This window comes from Perna viridis, chromosome 3, assembly GCF_037379345.1.
Source record: "Perna viridis isolate PV_CMFRI_1.1 ecotype Kerala chromosome 3, ASM3737934v1, whole genome shotgun sequence".
NCBI lineage: Eukaryota > Metazoa > Mollusca > Bivalvia > Mytilida > Mytilidae > Perna > Perna viridis.
The window spans coordinates 60,296,489-60,323,769 of NC_142447.1; the positions used below are offsets into that span (position 1 = coordinate 60,296,489).

Consider the following 27,281-nt stretch of genomic DNA (forward strand, 5'->3'; position numbering starts at 1 on the left):
TCTAGTAGGACACCAATGAACAGAATCATGGCTACCACGGATCTATTCATTAACATAGTTGATAATATTTCTTATTCTCCTATCAAAGTATAAACAAAACTCCTACCATCCAGCACTGGCCTTTGATGTTACAGACAACAATAATGTATGGGCTTCTTCCTCCTGATCTGATGAAGTAAGTAAATCACAGAGGGCAGCACCTGCTTCATCACATGATGTGTCAAGGTCAAATGCTTTCTGGAAACATTTTTTGGCTCTGGTTTGGTCTTGTTGGAAATCCAAAGAAAAGTGACCCAGATACAGAAAGGTTTCACAATTGTAAGGATCCTGCTTGGCTGACTACAACAACAAACAACAGCCTTAAATACACAGTATATCCCCAACATGCAGTATTGTTGTTGTATAAAATCCAATACTAGTAATTTGAAAACAAATCATTGTTTAAACTGTTATCATGGAGATATGTCACATATAGTCAATGTAAACACAGAGATATGTCTTGCAGACCACACATGGTCACTGTAAACACAGAGATATGTCTCGCAGGTCACACATGGTCACTGTAAACACAAAGATATGTCTCGCAGGTCACACATGGTCACTCTAATCATGGAGATATGTCTCGCAGGTCACACATGGTCACTCTAATCATGGAGATATATCTTGCGGGGTCACACATGGTAATTCTAATCATGGAGATATGTTTCGCAGGTCACACATGGTCACTGTAAACACAAAGATATGTCTCGCAGGTCACACATGGTCACTCTAATCATGGAGATATGTCTCGCAGGTCACACATGGTCACTCTAATCATGGAGATATATCTTGCGGGGTCACACATGGTCATTCTAATCATGGAGATATGTCTCGCAGGTCACACATGGTCACTGTAAACACAAAGATATGTCTCGCAGGTCACACATGGTGACTCTAATCATGGAGATATGTCTCGCAAGTCACACATGGTCACTCTAATCAAGGAGATATATCTTGCGGGGTCACACATGGTCACTGTAATTTGATAGTGACTGTTGTCACATTTTCATGAAACAGATATAGAAGTGTAAAGTAGCAATGTTAATGCAACTTTACATTAAATACCATTGGCCTGGAAGTTCACATTAAACTGATCTTATTAGAAACCTCAAAAAAAAAATATCGAAGTCAATAGACCATGACTGTTTGGGTCTATGCATAAAACAGGTATGGAATTGCAATGTAATGATGCTAATGCAACCACACCAAGTACAGACCAGTTTATGCTACTTTAAGACCAACCATACTTTAGTTGTAATTCAGAACGATGATTCCTAAAATCTTGAAGTTTGTGTCATTTTAACATGGGTATTATGGAGAGATTCACAATCTGTACAGCATAATTTGCAGTCAAATTTCATAGAAACTATGACGAAATTGTAATGGCAAACACCTCTACAAATACAACTGACCTAGCACAAGTGGTTCATATTTAACTGACCTAAACAGAAAACTTAACAAAAAATCTTAATGTGGACAGAGACACCATACTAACACTAAAAAAGCAATACTTAAGTCTAGTTCCTGCAACTTTCATCCAGATGAGACAAAAATTAGAAAACCATGAGAAATAAAAACTTTGGTCACAACACACCATTTTTTACACCTTAACGCAAGGAGATCATGACAAGAACAAGAAACAGGATCATAGATCAATGGACCATTAATACTAAGTAATGTTTTCAAAAGACAAAATAAATTACTGAATCACACTTTTAAGGCAGGTATAAAATTACAACTTGATAAAATAAGGCCTTTGGTAAGCTTAATTTTTCAAGTAATTTTACCTTTAACAGTGACATATAGCATGTTTCTATATCTGGTTTCTCTTTGCTGGACTTATATTTTTCCCACAGTGATCTAGCATACCAATAAAGACTCCATCCACAGCTAGGATCAGCATCAATGCTTCCCTTTAATCTGTAAAAGAAATGTTTCAAAAGATATTCTAATGCAAATTTTGAACAGAAATTGGCTAATTTTACAATGGCATATATCAAGTCAAAAAAATGTGTTTTACTAATCTATTTAAAAACAATGTAGTATAATAAGTGCATGAAACATAAATTTTCCAACAAGCTCAATATGAATTTCATTAAGTAAAAGAAAATTAATTACCATATTTTGGTGTGTATCATACGCACATTTTTACATAGAAACTATTTCTAGAACATGGGAGTGCATATTATACATCAATACATAAGAATTGGCCATGAAATTAAAGATGTTGGTATGTGAAAAGACATTGTGTAATGAAAATAAACAAACCAAAAGTGAAATGTTACTGAAAGAAATTTTATCTAATCATCAAATACATCTTTTAAGTATTAAATTTCTAGTAATATTTTTTTCAATTCATGTTCAAATGACTTAATAACATGTTTCAAACAAAGGTTGTACAATATTTCCTTCTTATAAAGCATTGTTAGAAATTAATATGAAACAACTAAAAACCAAAAAGTAACTAATTCCTTTTTTGTCAAACCCTCCTTATCAAATGCTTTTACAGCTGAAAATGATTATTCTGATACTTATTTTGATTGTTTCTTACAATTTTCTTTCTTAAAAGTATGTTTTTAAATGAAAAATTGTGAAATTTGAGTTACAACCAAAACCGGAGATGTCCGATTTTCCCGACTTTAGATTTTGTTTTATAAGCCATTTCATACATCCTGTGTCAATTTTATCATGCTTCGAAATTAAAATTATCCAATATATGTAGCTACTGATCTTTACATGATGTTTTAGTCTGCATAGAAGTTTCTTTCCTTCACATTTTCATTGGAAATACTGCATCAAGGTAAATAAATAGACCGATCAAGTCCAAAATATTGATTTTTTATCTTACAAAATTTTACTGCAATCTAAGTCTAAAAACTTTTTTTCACATGTCAGGACCTTCAAAATTGCATTGCGAACAATACATAAATGCACACTATACACACCAAAATACAGTAGAAGACACTTAGATCATGTTTATAAATTGTAATCAGTTGACCTTTTAACAGCCTCCAGAACATTGCCTTTCTTTAACATGATACAGCCTTGTAGTGCAAGTTCTTCAGGACCATTGCCTACAGCACATTTCTGTAAATAGTATAAAAAATTGATTCCATAGTTGTTAATCAACGATGATGGCCAAAAATAGGATAACATTCAGCTGTCATACATGGAGAAATATTCAGAAAAAGATTGACGTATTAGATGACGTATACATAATTATCACTATTTTGTTTAAAATCCTTTTGATCTTGCTATAAGATAAATTTTGAATCTCACGTCAGTCAAGCGAGAATGAATATCAATGTATAGCTGCACAACATATGTGATGTCATGTAGCACTCCACCGAAAAATATTCCCGAAAGGAAACTTTGCATTGCTCATAAATCTTACATATTTAGGTTAGGAAAACTGAAAATAAAAGAAAACTAATACCTTACACTTCAGCAAAACAGCGATTAACAGATTATTTAATTTTTTTTTTTACCTCGCAGGAGTTTCTCCTGCTCATCTGGTCTTGCAGCCAGGCCACTTGAGGAGATGAGAAACTCCCTCTCGTTGAAAAAATATTCAATAATCTAATACTATTTATGATGTCACAATAACAGGTATAATAATAAAACTGTATTCCTATCTTACTGTAGGTAGAGTGACTGTGAAGCATAGAATCCTACAGAGGGTAAAAAAATCCCCTTACACTAGCCCCTCATAGCCTTAAATTATTGTCCTTCAACCTGTTCATCTACCCCCAAAACATAAAAGAAATAATAAAGCAATCTGATTTATAACATGTATAATGTAGTACTGTAAACCTTATTATTTTTGTAGGTTTTTATACTTGTCTAAAATTTACAGTATTCCAGTAATATACAATAGATATTACCTCAGCCAGGTCCAATTCATTTAACTTCAGGTGAATTTTACCTCTAAGTAATTGCAGGAAGGTGTCATCTGGTAACTGAAAGTTAAACAAATTAATTTAATTGATGTATGAGGACAAAGTAAGGCTATCAAAGCAAAATTGCTTTTCTATCTCAGATACTGTCAGGGTTCCTATAAATTTCATGAAGTTTTCAGAGATTTAAATCAAAATAAATATCATTGAGATGGAATCCACTTCTGTAGGCCCCAATATTGTAAAAATCCTGTACATCCAGGGGTGGCGCTGGGCTTCACCAATATTGCAATTTGCGATTTTTTATTTTATCTTGCGACAAAAATAACCAGGTAAATTAAAGGTAATAAGACAGGCGACCGTGACTGACAATATACTCATGGGAGGTGTCAATCCAATGTAAATATATTATTGAGCCAATCAAAACACTCATCATCTGGTCATAGGTAAACACAATTATGCCCATGTGCAAGTGGCTACATACATGTACAAGCTTCAAAGCCCTGTGATATATTCAGAAAGGAGACTTACCTAATAACAGAATAAATTAAATCCAATTAACAATGATTATCCCATCAGGAAGTGACTAAATACTTCAAAATGAAAGAATTGATAAAAGAAAATTGATAAAATTTGTTAAAACTTTTGCCATGTGACTTTTTTGGCAGGAAAATCGGTAAACAAATAGAATAGGGATTCCCAAAATCAAATTAAGGAAATACTACTCAGATATCAAAATAATTAAACAGGGACACAATTAATGGTCCATGGTACAAAATGTAGTTTGCTAGAAATTTTATCACTTGAAAAAAAAAAGAATCAAGTTTGTTAAAAATAAAAAAAAAATAAAAATTGAATTATACTGTAAGATAAATTAGACCATAAAGGACAAAGGTGAACATGTTATAAAATCAGGGACTGTATGAGAATAGTTATATAAAGTCCTTGATAGAAATAAAATACCTGTTTCTGGAGTAATACTTTTATTATTTTATGCATATGAAAGTGACAGACTAGAGCTAAAAACCTGCTTTATACATGAATCAAGAGTGAATCTTGGTACATGCATGTATGTCATGAATATTGAGAAGTTATTTTGATGAATTGACAGAGATAATTCATCAGTAGACTTAATACTATCATATTTTTGGCACCCTTTGGCTCTAATATCTGAAAATTGGTAACAAACAAAAAATGGCAGCTGGCGATTTTTCTGGTGACAGAATTTTGAAGCCAAAGCAGCCCCTGACATCAGCCATGCACAACACATTCAATTTATCACACAAAACTCATTACAATCATGCCCAGACACAAAGCAGTTATGAAAAATCATTATTTTGACCTTGAGGTAAAAGTTCAAGGTCAAAGTTCACCAACCATGGTATATGATACATTTTCTTGAGCTGATCAACTCTCATGCAAATATCAAAAGCCTACACCAAAGGACTAAAATGTTACAGCCTGGACACAAATCATTAATTTGACCTTGAGGTCAAAGTTAAAGGTCACCAATAATGGTAAGCAACACAGCTGACCACTATAGGGTATTCACTACTTTTTGTTGTGGGTCCTAATATTCTTTTTCATTCATATTAGTTGTTATATTTACCCTTAACATATTTAATGTTCCTTTTCATATTTCAAAATGTTGAAAGTAAATAATTTAATGTAATTCTGAGAAATCATTCCATTGACACACAGCAAGTGGATGGCACTACATCTAAATATTTATATTGAATTAATCCTACTTTTTATAGCTTAACTACTATTATACTCACCTGTTTGAGTACTTGTAGGGCAGACTGAAGTGAAGAATCAGTACCAACACCATACAACACCTCGGCCTGCAGACTCAGTACTATATCAGTAATAGAGGCTTTTAAAGTGTACACTCTGTCTTTCCTTTCCAATGTCTTAACACCTGTAACAATAGCAAAAAATGTACTTAATTCTTAAAAATTTTATTACCTATTTTATGTTTTGTAAAGAAAATTTTAAATATGGCCCCTACCTTAACTAAATATCTAACATTTACAACTCACTAAATCTTCAAAATCTAGACACTAATAAATCATCTTCAATACTGAAGGTGAAGGCAAATACTTTCCTGAAAGTGAAGGTAACTATTATGTTGATGGTAAAGGTTACTATTATTGAAGGTGAAGTAAACTGTTTTGTTGAGGGAAGCTGTTTTGTTGATGGTGAAGGTAAATATTATGTTGAAGATGATGGTTGTTGTTTTGTAAATGGTGAAAGTTACTATCATATTGATGGTAAAGGTTAACATTATTGAAGGTGAAAGTAACTGTTTTGTTGAAGGTAGAGGTTACTATCATTGAAGGTAAAGGTTACTGTTTTGTTGAAGGTGAAGGAAAATATGTTGACGGTAAATGTTACTATTATTGAAGGTGAACGTAACTTTTATGTTAAAGGTTAAGGTAACTGTTACTGAAGGTGACGGTTACTGTTTTGTTGAAGGTGAAGGTAACTATTATGTTGATAGTAAAGGTTACTATCATTGAAGGAGAAGGTTACTGTTTTGTTGAAGGTGAAGGTAACTATTTTTTCGATGGTGAAGGTTACTATTATTGCAGGTGAAAGTAACTGTTTTGTATATGGAAAAGGTAACTATTGTTGAAGGTGAATGTTCCTGTATAGCTGAAGGTGAAGGTAAGTATTATGTTAATGGTTAAGGTTACGATTATTGAAAGTGAAGGTCACTGTTCTGTTGAAGATGAAGGTAACTATTATGTTGATGGTTATTGTTACAATAATTGAAGGTGAAAGTTACTGTTTTGTTGAAGGTGAAGGTTATTATTATGTTGATAATAAAGCTTACTTTTATTTAAGTTGAAAGTTACTCTTTGTTGAGGTGAAAATAACTATAATGTTGATGGTGAAGATTAATTATAGTGCAAATTACATAAATAATTGACTTTCTGATTGTTAAAAGGGCTATAAACAGTTACAGTCTTAATAAAACTTACAAGTCTGACAAGATCGTTCAGCATCACTGAAGACATGGAGATGTTTTAATGATACAGCATGGTAATATTGCAAACATGGCACTCTAGGAAGCTGGTCCATTGCTGAAATTCAGTAATTTATGTAACAGCTCATACAAATCAATTATATTTCAGTAGAAAATTATTGTTTTAATTGATGATTTATCAATTCAAAGTTCAATAAAATCTTTGATGGTAATTTGTTTTACTGACACAGGTTGTATACTATATAAGTGGTGCTCTCACTCTGTATATTAAGACAGAACATTAAGGAACAACTAAAAATATTGAAGAAAATGTACAGTTCAACTCCTCAAAGCTTTACACCATGATATGAAAACTTAGAATAATAGAAAACTTAACAAACTTTAGAAAGTCCTGTCATACTGAAAGGTGGGGTTTTAAGACAATAACAATATCTCCTAATATCAATTTTTTTCTGCAATTTATCTGTAGTCATTATAAAACAAGTGAGGTATGATTTACAAATCACTTGAACTTTAATTTTTTTCAAAAGCATATGCTATACAAGTTCAATATTCTAGTACCTCTGACAAAACAATCTCTGGCTTCTATGAATTTCTTATTACATAGCTGTAGATAACCTTGTCCTGCTAGTAAGTAGCAACTGTCAGGAGTCAATTGTTTCACAGAGGTCATCAAAGCATCTAACGTTGGATCAGGCTGGGATATTCTATCACCTACATAACATAATGTATCTGTTGCCTTTCACATAGGTTCTTACTTGATAAAATAAAGAATCTTCAATGTGTAAAGCAGCCGGTATTTGTTGAGAATTATTACAGCATAGAAAACTGACAATTGGTAGCATTGATGTCTTAGACAATATATTGTACCAAAAATTTACAAGTAATAGGTTTGTATTTCCCAACATTCTTCTTATTAGACAGTGCAGAGTGAAGGTACTTTTAGTCCTGGGTGTTAGTTTTCTTGGTTTGTAAAATTTTTGGAGTTTGTGGAATTTCAAATTCATAGATTTAATTTAAGCATCTATGTTTTAAATGAAATTTTACTTTCTTTGGAATTATAACTTGTTGTTTTTCCATAAAATTGGTTCTTCTATTAAAATTTGATTCTGTATACAAAACACCCACACCAGTTCTTCTATTAGACAGAATTACATACAAACATGTTTATCCAGAGTTATAATCAGCAGTATTTCTGCAGGATAAGACACTTCTGGAAACTTCAACTGTAAACTCTTACACTTAAACTCCAGTTTACTGCCAATATACCCCTTCTACAAAATAATATGTATAAAGAGATCAGGAGTCAATTCAGAACAAAAAACATGATATAAATAGACCAGGAGTCATTTCAGACATGATATGAAGAGACCAGGACACATTTCAGTACAACAGACATGATACAAAGAGACCAGGTGTCAGTTTCACAAAAAGTCGTAAGTGTAAAGTTGATCATAAGTAATGATGTCATAACAGAAAATAGCATTGTTACGTCATGACTTACGATCAATTTTACACTTACGGCTTTTTGTGAAACTGAAGCCTGGAGTCGTTTCAGTACAACAGACATGACACAAAGAGACCAGGAGTCATTTTAGAACAACAGACAAGATACATCAAAACCAGGAGTCATTTCAGTACAACAGATATGATAACAAGCATTCTGACAGTATTGCTGATGCAATACAGTGTCCCCTTTCAGCCTTTGAATTCATTGCCTTTATGAGATTTCTTTTTATATATGTGAACTAACAATGGATGGTGTTATTTTTTAACAATCAAGAGAAAATAACTCTTGAACACCAAAAGCAAATTCCATCAAAATCAAACCTGAGCTTCATTTTACAGCAGATAATAACATTTTTGCATTACAGAAAGCTGCATAAAAACATTCTCTTTCTATCACCTTGAAAGTTGAAAAAAAACTTGGTTATTATGCATTAAAGGGCAAATAACTCTAGAATGACAGCAGCAATTTGCATCAAAATGATGAAACATAAAATTTTATGTAATTTTCTATGTCAAAGGACCATAAGTTCCATATAAACCATTTTGCCGCAATAATATTTATATTTAATTTGTAACTTGTCATGATAAGACTAGCTAACAAATATGAAATCCATTGGATGAGGCGTTACAAAGAAAAGTCTAGAAAACATAAAATTTTATGAAATTTTCTATGTCCAAGGGACACAACTTCTGTAAAAATCATTCAACCATAACATCATTCGAACTTAACTTGTAACTTGTCATGATAAGACTATATACCAAATATGAAATCAATTGGATGAAGCATTACAAAAAAATGTCCGGAAAACATAAAATTTCATAAAATTTTCTATGTCCAAAGGCCATAACTTCTGTAAAAATCATTCAACCATAACATCATTCAAACTTAACTTGTAACTTGTCATGATAAAACTATATACCAAATATGAAATCAATTGGAGGAGGCATTACAAAAAAAAGTCTGGAAAACCAAGTGTGACTGACGGGCTGACAGACTGACGGAGTGCAAACCTAAGTCCTCTTCGGCATTTGCCGAAAGGGGACAAAAAGAGACCAGGAGTCCTTTTCAGTACAACAGACATGATATAAAGAGACCAGGAGTCCTTTTCAGTACAACAGACATGATATAAAGAGACAAGGAGACATTTCGGTACAACAGACATGATATAAAGAGACCAGGAGACATTTCATTACAACAGACATGATACAACAAGACCAGGAGTCATTTCAGTACAACAGACATGATATAAAGACCAGGAGACATTACAGTACAACAGACATGATATAAAGAGACAAGGAGTCCTTTCAGTACAACAGACATGATATAAAGAGACCAGGAGTCATTTTTACAACAGACATGATATAAAGAGACCAGCAGTCCTTTCAGTAGAACAGACATGATATAAAGAGACCAGGATTCATTTGTACAACAAAGTGGCAATTTTTTCTCGTGCATGATTCGTCACTTGATATTTCGCTGCCCCCCCAAAAAATATCGGTAAAAAAGCCTCTGATGTTCCCATGACCCCATAATTGACAACTTTATTACCTTTCCCAAGCCAATTAGGGTTTTACAATAAACAATCATGACCAATGTTTTGATGGCATCACCTTTGATCACAACTTGGTTGATCACCTGGTTGAGGCTAATTATCCCGAAAAACAAATTAATTAACGGTAATGATTTGTTTGTTGAGCGCTGTGACACGTTCTCAAAGTACTCAAAGTGTCATCGTATGTATTTAAAATGGAAAGATGTTTGGATTTTTCAATCACAGTTCGAATCGCAACTATGTCCGCCATTACGAACTATTTTAGTTTGTCGTCACATGACAACGTACCTAAAGGTCAAAAGTCTAAAAATAAGTCAACTACTACAAAGAGTCACAGTGATCGACTATTAAAGTCAAAATTTAAACCAGAGTGGTCAAAGATATTTCTATGCATATACTACAAAGATGGGGCGATGTACTGCCGTGACTGCCAAGATGCTGGACTTACCAATACATTTTCTATCGGAAGCAACGCATTCCTAAAAGATAATATACAGAAGCACATCAACACTGCTGATCATAAACGGGCAGTCCAGACCAAATCCATGAAGCCAGAATTTGAGCAAGGAGTGACTTCAGCCAATAAAACAAACGAGCCAGATGTTACTAGCGCACTCAAAAACATATACTGGTTGGCGAGCAGCAACTTACAATGAACATGTTATTATTTATAATATAGTTGTTATACGTATATGTATATACATGCATGCTGATAAATTTGCGACGCGAAAAGAAAACACAGTATTGAGATTTAGTCTTACGCAAAAGTGACTAATGGGTTGAAAATCCTGGCTAAATCCCTGCATATGACCTTCAACCTAGTGAAACATTCCAGATTATTATAACCACTAAGTTCATATAAATCAAATAATATCAAAGTATGATCATAGAATTTCCACAAGGATGTAATGAAATAGAAGTTTACTTGCTGATGTTAATCTTTGGCCTTTGGAATCAATAAAAGTTCATATTTTCAAGAACAAAGTATGAATCAATTTTTGTCAATAGAACAGGAATTTTAATCATAGAGTGTTTACCTGGACATTACAGATGGATGGTAGTATAACGGGTGAAGAGATATCCAGACTTACCCGGACATTACAGAGGGATGGTAGTATAACGGGTGAAGAGATATCCAGACTTACCCCGACATTACAGAGGGATGGTAGTATAACTGGTGAAGAGATTTCCAGACTTACCTGGACATTACAGATGGATGGTAGCATAACTGGTGAAGAGATATCTAGACTTACCTGGACATTACAGACGGATGGTAGCATAACTGGTGAAGAGATATCCAGACTTACCTGGACATTACAGAGGGATGGTAGGATAACAGGTGAAGAGATATCCAGACTTACCTGGACATTACAGACAAATGGTAGTATAATGGGTGAAGAGATATCCAGACTTACCTGGACATTACAGGTGGATGGTAATATAACGGGTGAAGAGATATCCAGGCTTACCTGGACATTACTGACGGATGGTAGTATAATGGGTGAAGAGATATCCAGACTTACCTGGACATTACAGAGGGATGGTAGTATAACTGGTGAAGAGATTTCCAGACTTACCTGGAGGATACATTTGATGAAGAACTTGACAACAGCAGTAGTATCAGTAAACTCTGTCTGCTCTGATTCAAACAATTCATCACATGTTGATACATACTGTAATACATAGTGTCAATTTTAAAATCATATTTTATCATATAAATCAAAATCAGACTTCATAAAATGTAGTTCTCCTTGTTTAGATTCACAAAGGAATATTTCATATTTTTTTTCTTCTTGAGATTATTTGTACATTTGTTAAAGAAAATTCTGAATAAAAAATATGATGAAGAGACCCCACAACATACATGTATCTTCAAGAGCTTACAATACACCATGGTAACATTTCACATCACACCATGGATAATGCTTACATTGGTTTACCCTTTTGTCCAATCATTTCCAATAATTAAAATGTCACATTTATTTTGAATTCAATATACATGTATATGTTGAATACTGACATACCAATGTCTTCCAATCCTCAGACAGGGACTTCTCACTACGTAGTATTTCCTCTAATCTATACATATATGTCTGTTTTCTCTCATCATTGGCCTCAATTTTCACAAGATTCTCATAGATTGGAATAGCCTACAGAATGATAGAAACTATTTACTACAGTGTCCACGTCTAGTTATTCTATTGAAGACAAAGTCACTTCTGTTAATCCAAATCGACCATTCACACCTTTATAATTTATTCAGGTAACAGTTTTAAGATGTCTATACTATTTATTTATAAATCAAATCAAATAACGACAAAGACAAATGTATATAGATATGTTTGTTAATTCGGTGAACATATCACTTTATATGAAATTCAGAAATTCAGAAGGGTACTTTGTTTAGTCTTTTATATATCAGCTGCTGCAGAGTTAAGATAATGGAGTTCAATTACTTCAATAAAGAGCTGCACTTTAAGGGCATGATATGCCAATTATCCTTTTAACTTGTCCTTATGCTTTTAATGAATTTATATGAGCAAGTAGAAATACCATGAGCCCTGTCAAACACCCTCCATCCACCCCCCCCCCCCCCACAAAAAAAAATAAATAAAAAATGCACAAAAATTTATCAAGGCTATCTCAAGTTTAACTAAGTTTGTGGTCTTGATTTTTCACCCATACATTTCTCTCTTGTTCAAAACACACTTTTCTGACAAGGTCATCAAGTACCTTTTTTTTTATTTATTAAGGCATATACATTTATACAAATTGGAAGGGAGCTTACTTCTATAGATATAAACAATTCACCAAAGTTTCATAAAAAGTAGGTGAAAGTGCTCGAGTTATTGTCCAAAAACTTGAAAATCCACCTTTTTTTAAGTATAAAAATTTATTACATGAAAACAAAAAATCTGAAATTCATAAAAATTGAAAGGGGGCTTATGTCAATAAATATGAGCAATTCACCAAAGTTTCATAAAAAGTAGGTGAAAGTGTTCTTCAGTTATTGTTTGAAAACTTGAAAATCCCTCCTTTTTTAAGTATAATAATTCATAACACTGAAACAAAAAAATCTGAAATTTATAAAAATCGAAAGGGAGCTTACATCAATAAATATGAACAATTCAAAAAATTTCATAAAAGTTGGTGAAGTGTTCTTGAGTTATTGTCTGAAGTGTTGATGGGCATATAAAAAATCATTACTGCACAAACTGTTATTGCAAATGTGTTTTGTTATAACAATTCAAACCTGCATTATTGCACCTTTAAGCATCACAGAATTGGAATTTCATCAATTTTGTAACAAACCTTAGATAAAGCTCCCACCTTCATATTTAACACAGGCAACCTCAACAGAAACTTACCATCGATACAGCTCCTACCTTAACATTTAACTCAGCCGGCCTCAACAGAAACTTACCATAGGTACAGCTTCCAACTTAACATTTAACTCCGCCAACTTCAACAGAAACTTACCATAGATACAGCTCCTACCTTAACACTGAACTCAGCCAACTTCCACAGCAACTGAACATAGATACAGCTTCTACCTCAATATTCATCTTAGCCAACTTTAACAGAAACTTTCCATAGATATAGCTCCTACCTTAACATTTATCTCCGCCAACTTCCACAGCAACTTACCATAGATACAGCTCCTACCTCAACATTTATCTTAGCCAACTTTAACAGAAACTTACCATAGATACAGCTCCTACCTTAACATTTATCTCAGCCAACTTCAACAGCAACTTACCATAGATACAGCTCCTACCTCAACATTTATCTCAGCCAACTTCAACAGCAACTTACCATAGATACAGCTCCTACCTTAACATTGAACTTAGCCAACCTCAACAGAAACTTTCAACTGAAGACAACCTCCTGGCAAACTAACCATAGATACAGCTCCTACCTTAATATTTATCTCAGCCAACCTCAACAGAAACTTACCATAGATACAGTTCCTGTCTTTACATTTAACTCAGCCAGTTTTCTGAAAATATCACTCTTCTTTTCATCGCCCCTGAATTAAAATAAAATTTTAATTGTGATTGGCCATTTTAATCAGGATTGCTCATGAACTTAGTTAACCTGTCACATTATCGAACACATGAATGGTAAATTCTTTTATCACTACTTGAACACTCGGTACTCAGTGTAATACAGTTTTTCACACTCTTGTACTCAAGAGAAATATTAAATGTTTCAGTTAATATACTTAGAGAGTAAGTACCCTGTGTGAAACTTTACTTGTGTTATGACATGTACTAAACATCACTAACCAACTTATAAAACAAATTCAGTCCCTTGGCACCAAATATAAACAGTCAAGCTATTTTTGTAATCATTCACAAAGTTCAAAATTCACTCGAAGCCACTGAAAAGTATGCATCTATTGTTGAAAATGGTGCCTATTCACATTTTCTGGTTGATTTAAATACTTGAACTAAAGCAAGACTTTTGTTAAGAAATTTTCTTCAAAATTCATACAGTTCAAATTTTACTGACAATAATGGATATTAAGGACTCTCTTCCTACCTATAAACCAGATACACTGTATATAAATGACATGATTTACCAACTACATTTGTATACAATTTGACAAACTGCCATCCCTTATTTCAAAATGCACTTCATAACTTGTTACATTGATTATCTCTCATTCATAGAATTTACCACCAACTTTAAATGATTTATATATTTTTATTGTAAAAATAATTCAATACATACTCCTTGTAAAGATCCAACATTTTCTGGTAAATATTAACTAGATCATTATCATGTCCGACATGCTTCTCATAAAATCCACATAGTCCCTGAAGGTAAACAATAAAACAAATTATTACTGAGCAGACCAACTTGTATAGACTTGGAAAATTTAGCAAAAGTAAGCTGACATTGACAGCAGTGACAACCTATAAGGCATCTTCATACAAGAGGCTGGCAAACTAACAGCAAGTCAGATTTTCCTGAATTAAAGGGTCAACATCCCTTTCTTTACAATAAAAATGGCCAACACTTGGACAAAAGCTTACAAATCAAAAACTAACCTTCATCACAGGAATCTGACAAACATATTATGTGTTACTCCCCTATAATAACCTATTTATTCATTAAAAAAAAATATTTATCAAACAGTTCTTTGTTTATATATTGGTCATTATGTGGTGGCACTGCATCTGTCTATTTTAAGCTTGACGGGACACTGAAATACTGTAATTGTTGTTCTAATTAGTAACCTGCCAAGCCAGAACTTGATCAGGAGCCACTTCAGTTGCCTTTTGGTATGCTTTCTCAGCTTGTTCAAGCTGCTCCAATCCTTCAGCAGCCACACCCACAAACACCAATGCATTATAGTTGTTCTTGTCTTGGGCTAAAACTGACTGTAATAAACACAAAAACATTCTTTAACTAAATATTTACACAAATCCAAAACAAAAATGACAGAAATTTGAAGTTTCATGTTTTCCATAAAAATCCAATATCATTTTGGCTATAGAGAATTGAAGTGTACTGTAGAATGGATTCTTAATTAGTTTTTGTTTATTTCATAGGTATTGCTGAACCATGAAATTAAGAATCTAGTGAACTAAATGACTAAAGTTGTCCAGATATATACCTTACAATGTTTTAGTGCCTCTTTAAATTGTTTTTCCCTAATACATTCCCTGGCATTCTTCAGAAAAATTCTGACTTCCTTAGGGTCCATAGTCTGAGCTGTAACCTTTTATAGAACAAACATTAGTAACACAAAACATATAAACTTAAAAAAAAATGGAAAATTGTTACAATATATAAATTTATAATTACTGAGTTACATGTAGTAATGTTAACCCTACCAAAGCACATATTCTAACCTCCAATCTCTAATTTATAGAGATGATGATGCTATGACTGGAATGTGTGATCTGTACAAACATGTACAATCCAATAATCAATGTACATATTTATAATTGTACTGTTATGAGTTCAAAGTAAGATAAAAGGCAACCTTGTTTGTACATATTCTTGGTGATATGAATCCAATAGTCAAAGATCATCATCTTTTACAAAGACTGAATTTTTGTTTGATAAGTTTCTTACTTGTAGGTACTGTATGTCTTGTTGGTTTTTTTTTAAATCTATCAATATCTATTTATGATAAAGACAAGTTTGTTGTTATATATTTTTTTTTGGGAGTTCACATCGCTATTGCTTTAGTGTATTTGTGTGATTAATGTCTTCTTTTCTTTGTCTTCATTTCAATATGTAATTATATTATATTCTGTTTAGGCAGGGACTTAAAATGCATGTCTTATCTACAACATGGACTTAATACACAACCAATGGACATAAATATCCATCACTTGAGTACTTCTTGGTAAGTACTGCAATGTTTGTGTCGCTATTTTTGCTGGGCTATAAATATAACAGGCAAAATCCAAAAGTTTATGACATATTTTAAAGCTGTGTTTTATTGTTATCATATAACATTGTCAGTAATCCTCTGCATGTGCCATTTGTATACATAAAGTGAATGTAAAATAAATCTGCAGAATTGAGCACTGTGAAAGATCTCATTGTAACTGGGGCAAAAAAAGGAGAAAAATTTGTCAAAATTGGCAAGAACATCTAGGATACCCTGGACAAACATTAGTAGTGTTTTGAAAAAGATATTGTGAAACAGGAATAGTAGAAAATAAAAGGAGGAAATTATTCACTGACTAAATAAGGTTAGTGAAAACAAATCATAGAGCCAGTCTGAGGAATATTACTAATCAGTTCATCAAAGAGAGAGATCACACTTAACTTCGCAGAAATGGCTATAACAAGTGCATTGTAAACAAGAGGCTCTCAAAGAGCCTGAATCACTAATCTTGCAAACAAGCCTTGACAACTTGTATATGAAATAAAATTAAGTAAAGTAAAGAAAGATTAGGCACTTTTAAAATGAAATAAATTGCTTCCAGCAGGAGAAAGCTCAATATGACCACAGAGATCAAACCCTAAACAGCTGGGTCAAGTATGAACACAACATCAAACTTGATACATCCCTTTATTTTGATATAATGTATGACATTATTCTAACCATTCTAAACCCCCTATGCCTTGTTATTTCACCATGTCTGAGGGGGCATTAGCCCAGTATATATTTGCAGAAAAAGAACACAAAATGAAGTTAAACCATGGATATCCAACATTTTCATTATCACCATTCATATCAGGAGACCATGTTTACTATATAAACCAATTATCGTTGAAATCAAAGCAAGTATAAAAACATGTGGGAAATGGTCACCCAGAATGATTTTTCGTCATCACCTTTTCCTAATGAAACCAAAAATCATTGGAATCAGAACTACTGGTGAAAATGGTCGCAAAATGGCAGCCATTTTGAAAATGGCCACCTAAAAAATCATTTCAATACTGCCAGTCAACTCAGAATATTCATGTATAATTTTACGAGTAGCTGTCATTTTCATTATTCCTCTATAGTTGAAGAAAAAATAGCAAACAAGAGGCTGCCAGGAGACTGAATCGCTCACCTTCTTGATTTTGCCTTTCAAAGGCAATAAATTAAACAAGAAGTTGTCCAACAATTTTGACTAAAAAGTCTTTGGTAGGACTATCACAAGATCTTTTCAACTATTGAAAGTTTCTTTTAATCTATCATAGTTTTCAAGATATTGACGGAAAGCTATTAAAAAAAGTCATTTTTCCCCTTTCAAGTATTTTGAAGACTTTTGTTGTCTTATCAATATGGATTATTTCAGCTACTGAAAGAATTTGAACAAACCTAACAGTTTAGGAGATATATGTGAAAAACTACTGTCTGACCCCTATGTTCTATTTTTAGTAACGATGGCCATGTTTTCCGAAAAATCAAAAATCCCCACATCAGTTCTATGCAGTATACCACAAGGAACATTCATACCAAGTTTGGTTCTAATTGGTCAAGTAGCGTCAGAGGAGAAGATTTCAGAAAGAAATAACATTAAAAATAGCAAAATTTCGTTGAAAAAGGGCAATAACTCCAACATGGCTTAACGGATTAAAACCCAAATTTGACCAGAGATAGACCTTATCGTGCTGAATTCAGCTGAACCTAACGGTTTAGGAGATATATGTGAAAAAATCCCCACAACAGTTCTATGCCAAGGAACATTCATATCAAGTTTGCTTCTAATTAGTCAAGTAGTTTCAGAGTAGAAGAGTTTTGCATAATTGTTAACCATGATGGATGCCAAGTGATGGCAATATCTCACATGGCCTTTGGCAAGGTGAGCTAAAAAAGCATTTCAACTGCTATATTCTATTTTTAGTAACATCAGCCATAGTTTTTTACCAATCAAAAATCCAAATAATCAGTTTGTGCAGGATACCCTAAAAACAGTAATACCAACTTTCATTAAATTCTGCCTTTTCTGAATTTTGCCTTTCAAGGCCAATATATTATACAAGAAGTTGTCCAAAAAATTTGACTCAAGAAAACTTTGATAGGACTTATCATAAGGATCATTTCAGTAAATGAAAGTCTAAATCTATCATAGTTTTCAAGACATTGGCTGAAAACTGTCATTTTCCCCTGTCAAGGGCAATAACTCTTATAAGAAAGTGCCTGACAAATTTTATGCCTGAAGTCTTTTGTAGTCCTAAAAATAAGAATCATTTCAGCTATTGAAAGAATTTGTTTAAACCTAACAGTTTTGGTGATAAATGTGAAAAACTACTGTCAGACCCCTATGTTCTATTTTTAGTAACAGTGGCCATGTTTTTAGACGGATAAAAAAACCTGATCTCAATTCTATGCAGGATACCTTAAGGAACACTTATACCGAGTTTTGTTTCAATTGGTAAAATAGTGTCAGAGGAAAAGATTTTTGAAAGAAATAACATTAAAAATAGCAAAAAACTTTGAACTAGAGGCTCAAGAGAGCCTGAATCACTCACCTTGTTAACCATTTGCTTATTTGAAAAACTTGAGGAATGAGACAGGCTAAGTTAAAATCAACTAAATTGTCAAATGCAGAAAATGATTTTCATAGCATTTTCATGACCTGAACCAGAATTTTGCTAAAGGCAACAAGTTTCTGAATTTTTTTTAAAAACCTGTCTTATGACCCCTAAGTTCCATTTTTAGTATAGGCAGCCATATCTATTCACGGATTTAAAATCACAACATTCATTTTGAATATAAAGAATTATTATGCTTATTTTCATTCAATGATCTTAAATGGTTTTAGAGAAGAAGATTTACAAGTTGTACATCTGAAAAAAAAAAAAAAAAAAAAAACTGTTTCAGGGGTCGTAACTCCTACATTAGTCAATGAATGGTTTTGAAAATTTCAGCAAAGGTCCTTCTGATGATGCTTAACAATTATACCCATGCCAGAAATTTGGTAAAGGCAACGGTTTTGGAGTTATTTGCAAAAAACTGCCATCTTAACCCTATGTTCTATTTTTAGTAATGGCAGCTATGTTTTTTCATGAATCAACAATCCCAACAATCAATCTGTTAGGACACCCTAAGGAACATATATGCCAACTTTCATTGAATTCTGTTCAATGGATTTTGAGAAGATTTTCAAAATTGCACACGCAAAAAATGCAAAAAAAAAATGCTACATCAGTTGACCAATCGTTTTGTAAATTTTGGCATAGGTCCATCCCATGATGCTGAACAATTTTACCCTTCCAGAAATTTGCTAAAGGCAACGGTTTTTGAGTTATTTGCAAAAAACTACAATCTGACCCCTATGTTCTATTTTTAGTAACAGCGGCCATGTTTTTTTATGGATCAAAAATCCCAACATTTTGTGCAGAACACCCTAAGGAATAAGCATGCCAAGTTTAAAACCTGTCAGTCCAGTAGTTTCAGAGGAGAAGATTTTTTAAAATTTGTCCACAACAACGACGACGAAGGACGCCAAATGATGGCATAAGCTCACTTGGCCTTTGGCCAGAGTTGGAAATTAAAGCCCGCCCAACTGCCTGAGACTGCCTGTTTTACAATCGGGCGACCAAATATTAAATTTCAAAAGCACAGTGGTCGGGCTATTTTTACAGGTGATTGGGATTACCCTTTTCTATTTTTGTAACAAGTTCTAGGTATTACCTCATTCATAACTTTACTGAAGAATCAAACCGATCAAGTAATGTTACATTATCACGTTTTGACTAGATCTCAATTTTTATTGAATCAACCAATAGCGATCACGCTTATAAAACGAAAAAAATTGAAGGAAAGGGAAAAAAATTAATTTGTTCTTGTTAAATTTGTAAAAGTTGTGTCTTTACGACAATATTTTGGACTTTTTTGAACCAGGGGCTAGGCACTCTGCCCAGAGAGCAACTAGACTATATGCCCCAGGTGGTGGAATGGGGTACCCCTGGCATGTTACATGCTGGGGTTGTCAGGCTATACTACAGGAAACCTGACCACAAACCATAGTGGTGCAATGTGTTGGGAAAGATGCCACGTTCCTCGCACGTTAAAGAACCCTGCTGGGTATTCGATAGGAGTAGGAACCTTTGCGCTCTGCCACAGGAGGCGAAATTGCCCAACTCTACCCATCCTTCCCTTTTTCTAGTGGCAATCTAAATTTATCGACCCTGTTGCCCTTGTGTCCCATCCCTTTTTCATATCATCATCATTTCATCTTCATTTTATCATCCATTTCATGTTCTTCGCCTGAATATAGCTGATATATTGCTGCTCGGGCGTTAAAAACCAACAATCAATCAATCAGCATTTCAATTAGATTTGGAGGAATCCACCACAAAAAGGGGCTTACAAACATCAATTCATTACATTGCATGCACATGCTGTTCAACTGAAAAAAATCACTGTATTACAGAAGTGGTTGGTTGTCTTATTCATACATTACAGCAGTAAAACCCATACAGCTTGCAAAATATGTCGCAAAATTATCCTTTCACACGCCTTGCCTGAAAAACCCCTATGGGAACTTTCAAAATTTAGCAGGTATGGACTAATCAAAATTAAATTTTCATTTACTTAAAGCAGATTGCATGCTGAATTACACTGTAGACCAAAAATCCTTCCGCTAAAACTGAAATGCTCTTTAAAGTCACCAGTAGTGTCTCAATTACATATTCACTTGTTGCAGCGTGTTTTCATCAAGTGACAAATCATGTCATAAATATTACAGAACATCTTTAGGTTTATCAAAATATACTTTTTTTGTCATGCTAACATTTTAAACATTAAAATACATTAGAATCTGAAAAGGAAAACTGATTGGCATTTTATTGCATAAATTTTCAGGGCTGGCAAGTTTTAATCAGGACAGGTAACTTTTTGATTTAACCAACCCTGTGGTTTGGTAGATATTTTCTATGAGTTTCCTACCCTGCATTGGCTGAAAACTAAAAAAACCCAGTCATTTTCCCCTTTCAAGGGCTATAACTCTTATAAGGAGTCATCAGACAACTTTTATGCCAGAAGACTTTTGTAGTCCTAAAAATAAGGATCATTTCAGCTATTGAAAGAATTTGGTTAAACAGTTTTGGAGATATATGTGAAAAACTACTGTCTGACCTCTATGTTCTATTTTTAGTAACAGCCACCAGGTTTTTCGACAAATCAAAAGTCCTCACATCAGTTCTATGCAGGATACCTCGAGGAACATTCACACCAAGTTTGGTTTCAATTGGTCCAGTAGTTTCAAAGGAGAACAGTTTTGAAAAATTCTTAAAGACTACAGACGACAAAGGACAATGGATAACGGATGTCAAGTGATGGCAATAGCTCACGTGGCCTTTGGCCAGGTGAGCTAAAAATGACTTTCCAGATGGGAAGTACCAACAATAACCCGGTTTTTTCGTGCAATATTCAACATCAGGTAACAGGAAATGGAAATCTTCATGATCTGATTTAATGTATACCAAAATATTTTTTTTTAAATCGTGTTGAAGAGAAACTCACTCAATGGGAAAATAGGTATGTCAGCTTGATACATGCAATATCATGTTTTAGAGAACGATTAAAAGAAATACCGACTTTGGTCAATATCTATTTTAAGTATTCCATAAAACATGATACTGCATGCACTGAGCTACCATAATTGTATAGAAGATATTCCAAATTTGGAAAAAACTAATAAATTTATACTTTTCCCCACTTCTGATAAAGATAATTTTGGGTAAAATTGCAGGTCACTCAATCGTCAATGAAGAGCAAGGGAGAAATTCAGACGGGAAATCATTGTGAATTAGAAGTAGAAAATATATAATTCTAAGGCCAAACAATACTTTCTATAAATGGCACATTAGCGCCAATTATGATCTTTTTGGAGGTCCAACAAGGTTTCAGACAGAAGTTCTGTTATATGAGTATGTTTATTTTGGTACCAGTTTTTGTCCAGTAGGGCCGTATCATTCCGGAACAATTCTGGGTTTCCAAAATATGGAATAATGTCTATAATATTGACTACTTGAAGATAATTGACCATACATTATGAACACCAGATAATCATGAAATATGCTGAGCTTGATGTTTTTGCTAAGTAAGATGGCATAAAATAAGGTAGGATTTAAAATGTGTAACCCATACCCGTACCCATATCCGTACCAATTAATACTAAAATATTCATCTTACGGTATGTTAAGAATGGAAAATTGCACGAGATGTGCAAAAGTCCGTTTCAGTTCATTTCTCATCAATGAAAATGATGTGTATTTTTCTGAAATTTCTTGTTTGATCGGTTTTCTTAAGTCAAAAAGTCTATAATGTGTAACCGGAAGTCAACGTACCCAACTATTTATTGACTATTTCTCATTTTCTTGTCCGAATTTAAAGTTTTCTAAAATCATTAAGGAATTAAAACTTCGCCTTAAGACTTTGGATAAAGTTTTGAAAGATTTGATATTGTTTTTAAAAAGGAAGAGATTGAGTTTGAATTCTGCACCGTACGGTACCTAGCATCAATCCCATGCCAGCAAAGAATGGATATGATCTTATCCAGAATGAAAAACAGTCTCATAAAGATGGTAAGATATGCTTTTGATTGACTGTCAATGAAAATCGTTACAATATTATGATGTTTAAATATGCATTAAATTAGCACAGATAACAAAAAATACAGGACTTTGATTTTTTTTTTATTGGTACGGGAATTTCGGATAACATGTTATGAACCTTTTGAAAGAAGAAAATCGAATAAAATCCATTTTTTCTACGGACATTTTAAAAATCAATAATTCTAGCCTAACCAACATGTTATTTTGTAAAAGTGTACCAACTTAATGGAAATATCAAGTAACAATGAAAAAATGGGCAAAATAGTATTTGGGTACGGCCCTACGGCTACGGGTACGTCCACTACGGGTTACACTTACACAATTTAGACCATACCATAAAATAAATATATTATTTGACCTGATTAAGCATAAAATTTTCAGCGTCAAACCTACTGTTCAACTTCTATCTGTTAAACCAGCATGTATTATCAGTACATAAAAGTGTGCATGAATTTTCCAAATGTCGAGTGAGATATTTTTTTTTTCATGGGCTGTTCTCATCTTGACCAGATGTATGCCTATGTATTATAGTTATTTTCTGTACCGGGAACCTGTCAAGAATGGGAGGGCCTAAAACACGGAAGAGTTATCAAGGAAATCAAGATTTTTTTAGCGGATACCTGAAGAATGTAATCCAGGGACACAGAGCAACAGAGAAAACAGACACGTACAACAATGAACATAAAATAACCAAATAAATACGTACAAAGCAATAGAAGTAAATGAGCAACTTGAACACCACTAAAAACCACAGGTACTTGGGGGGGGGGGATTTTTGGGGGTTTTTGGTTTGTTGACATGAAAAAAAAAAACGAAATCATGTGTTTTAACAGCAAATATTGCACTTATACTATTTATATGAAGTTTTCTGTTGGGGTCGACTGGTATACCATATAAACTTATATACTTCATATAAATAGTTTAAGTGCAATATTTGCTGTTAAAACACATCGTAACTCTTTTTTCTTTAAAAAAAATCCCGACCTCAAGTACATGGGCATAATCCTTGAAACTGGCACTTGGTTTTCTTGTTGAAAGTATGTTTTAATTAACCATCTTTTTGTCAAGCATTCCAATGATTTTTAAGTCTCTAATACACTTCACTCTGATTCGAGTAATGAATGTATAAACTGATCTACACGACATCCCAGTACCGGTTGGAATTTAGTGTCTGTCCAGTACTACTTTGTCTTCATTCTAAGTATTGGGCCAAATATCTGTCCGTCAATGTCTATGGCAAGCCGTTGTGGAATTTATTCCCTATTAATTGATATCAATAAATATTTAATAACATGTTAATAAATATTTATCAACATGTTATTAAATGATTTATTGATATCAATAAATAGATGAATTATTAACGTGTTGATAAATCATTTATTAATATCAATAAATTGAACGAATGATGGTACAAGAACACAATTAATTCCCCTTGGTTTTCGTTATAAATATAGTTCCAACTTTGGTAGTAGGTACCTTCCACATTTTTCCATATTTTTACTGGAAACTTATTTGCTGAAGTTTTGCCTCTAATTGGTAGAAAATAGGTTAAAATTACATGAGATTTTTTTTTCATTAATCAATTCTGACTAAAAGTTGTGATTTGGTTCAGTGGTAGGTTAAAATTTAGGACTTTTAACTCCGTTCATTTGTCATGTTTACTCCATCTCCGAATTATACGTATTAATTTCAGAAAATGATGGTAAAATTTTCTACAATTTATATATAAAATCCTGTTTGTACATGAAACCATATTAGGATCCACAAAATACACATGGATTATTTAGGGTTCTTTTATTGATAAGGCAGATTGGAATCTGTTACAAATAAAATTAATTGACCCTCTCAAATAGATGAAAAGGTCAGGTTAACTGTCTGGTATAATACAGTATGACACATCATACAAAACCTCAAATACAAGTTCCAGAAACTCAGCAATACAACTAAACTTCCAAAGTAGATTTATGTTGAAATACTAGGCAGAAACTATAGACTAAGTTATAAAAATCTCAAGGAAATCAATATGTCTGCCATCCAGCTCAGCAAACTCAAAGAGAATAATATTCACATTCCAAAGGAAACCCCAAAGAGAATTTTAAAGTACATGTGACCTGAATAGACCAATAAACAAGAGAAATAAAGAGTTCTATAAATAGCTCATCAGCTGATAGGTAAATCCATCAGTCAAAGTAAATGATTATCAATTAAACTGATACAAATAACAATATGTATACATTTTAATATAAATGTGAGTAGGTTTTAATAAACATATAAACCATTCGTTTATTAATCTCAAATCATATATCATATAATAAATAAAATACAATAAAAAATATATAGAAAGAGTAACATTAAATGAATATTATATCCACAGTCAATTCCTGGTTAAATTCCACTCTGCCACATACATATCTTTAGGCCAGAGAAGTTTTATTCAGTTTGCGCCAGTGGAATTTTTTTAATCTGCTCAAATGTGTGTATTAAAAAGCACTTGAAGTTGAAAATTAATTGCGGTCTCGTGCCTGATAAACATGTTTTAAATCTTGTTCCGGAAGACCTGCATGCCGGGTAAGATCCAATGTTATTGTCATTTCGGTACTTATCGATTTCGGTACAAGAAAACGGTAAACGAAATACCTGTATTATGAACTAATTTGTTACCAGATTCAGATTCAGATTCTTTATTGGTTTTAAATTTTACAGCTAGTTTCTCGCCATAAAATGTGATTATAATTCATTCATGGAAACATCGGAATGAAGATAGATCATAATAAATATACAAAAAATGAGCATAAATTATATGAATTATAGAAGTGTTTTAAGACTTAATATGTATACATCTATTAAATATAAAACTAATGTAATGTATAATTAAAAATTCAAATAAATCGAATTCAAACGTATTTTATTCAGAAATTAATAGGATTGGGTAGCAGGTTGAGTCTCCCAATACAGCATAGCATCTAAATACATATACATTTACTACTAAGGGAGTTTTATTGTTCTTGACTACCCTGTCGGGTCTCGCACGGACAGCAAATGAAAATATATATAATCATACAAGTTATTTATACACAATTATCATGTCAATTGTCTAAATGAAATAAATAATGGAAATAATGATACATCTTATAGAAGTAAAGAAAATCTTTTTGAGGAAACAGTACATAAATATATATAGGATAAAATAAATGCCTTTATGTATACTGTACGTATTTGTACGTGATGAATAAACCGCTCAACATGTACTTTGATCATCAGCATCAAGCATTTAGGTATTTTATAGCAAGAAGAGTGAAGGGATTATTATCAACACTACTATCTAGATAAAGTGATAGTACAAAAGTGGTCATTCTGAGAAAAATTTCTGAGAAAACAAAAGGACTGAAAAGAAAATGGAAACATAATAGTTGATAGAATAAGAAAAAACGATGGTCTTAAGATAGTTTAGGTGTGTAACTTCAGCTTAATTCGTCTTAAGATGATCATAAGACTATCCTAATCCATGGCCTAAGATATGTCTTAGGATATCTTCGTTTAACAGGCCCCTGATTTACATCAATATTTAAGTAAGAAAAGTTTATTATATTAAGCAGCACAATGAAAAAAAAAAGTTCTTAGTTTTAATTACAAACACATTTCTGACCAAGAAGAAAGCACCTAAGTGGTGCCCTCTTTATCATCACGTTAATAATTCAGCTATTTATTGATATCAATAAATGATTTAATAACATGTTAATAAATTGAACAATGTACTGATATCAACAATTAATTATCAACATGTTGATAAATGTTTATTAACATGTTGATACATCATTTATTGATATTAATATATATTTATCAATATGTTAATAAATATGTAAGATTTATTGATATAAAAAAAATGTCAATTTATTTATATCAATTATTCATTTATTAATATCAATAAATAATTTATTGATATCAATAAATGGGGAATATATTCCACAACGGCTTGCCATAAATGTCGCACCGTAACCAGATGTTTGTTATAATGACATTTCGGTATATATACTTTTTCGGCAAAAAAATCCAGTTTGAGTTTCTGATTTATGAGACTTTAATTACATTATAGGATGGGTCAATGATTGATTGATTGATTAAGATTTAACAACTCATGGCAGTCATTTCACTTATTTCAGGATGGGAACAACTAAACAATCGAACAGACTCTGCTTTGTATTAGTCCGACACGAATCTTTATTGTGCTAGCTCACAGAAGCAAGAACTAGCAGGTAGGCATGT

At 32.8% G+C, this 27,281-nt stretch overlaps 1 protein-coding gene across 4 annotated transcripts in view; it reads right to left on the minus strand.

The window, feature by feature from the left end:
• The window catches only part of LOC148623186 (tetratricopeptide repeat protein 37-like), a 47,435-nt gene extending 22,299 nt beyond the window's left edge, over positions 1-25,136 (minus strand). Inside the window, exons 1-15 of one of the 4 annotated variants that reach the window (XR_015920795.1) lie at positions 23,377-23,548; positions 15,616-15,720; positions 15,236-15,379; positions 14,727-14,812; positions 13,947-14,019; positions 12,014-12,139; positions 11,567-11,662; positions 8,087-8,201; positions 7,489-7,641; positions 6,923-7,024; positions 5,714-5,856; positions 3,924-3,998; positions 3,038-3,126; positions 1,827-1,959; positions 107-339 (exon numbers count right to left, since the gene is read on the minus strand). Coding sequence is in view for 3 of the 4 variants with exons in the window: in XM_088573773.1 (XP_088429899.1) it covers positions 107-339; positions 1,827-1,959; positions 3,038-3,126; positions 3,924-3,998; positions 5,714-5,856; positions 6,923-7,024; positions 7,489-7,641; positions 8,087-8,201; positions 11,567-11,662; positions 12,014-12,139; positions 13,947-14,019; positions 14,727-14,812; positions 15,236-15,379; positions 15,616-15,720; positions 23,377-23,388 (1,685 nt within the window). In the remaining variant the exon portion in view is untranslated. Of the gene's footprint in view, positions 1-106; positions 340-1,826; positions 1,960-3,037; positions 3,127-3,923; positions 3,999-5,713; positions 5,857-6,922; positions 7,025-7,488; positions 7,642-8,086; positions 8,202-11,566; positions 11,663-12,013; positions 12,140-13,946; positions 14,020-14,726; positions 14,813-15,235; positions 15,380-15,615; positions 15,721-23,376; positions 23,571-24,927 lie in introns of those variants that run through there. The other 3 variants (XM_088573775.1, XM_088573774.1, XM_088573773.1) reach the window with 3 other exon arrangements.
• Positions 25,137-27,281: the final 2,145 nt, after the last annotated feature.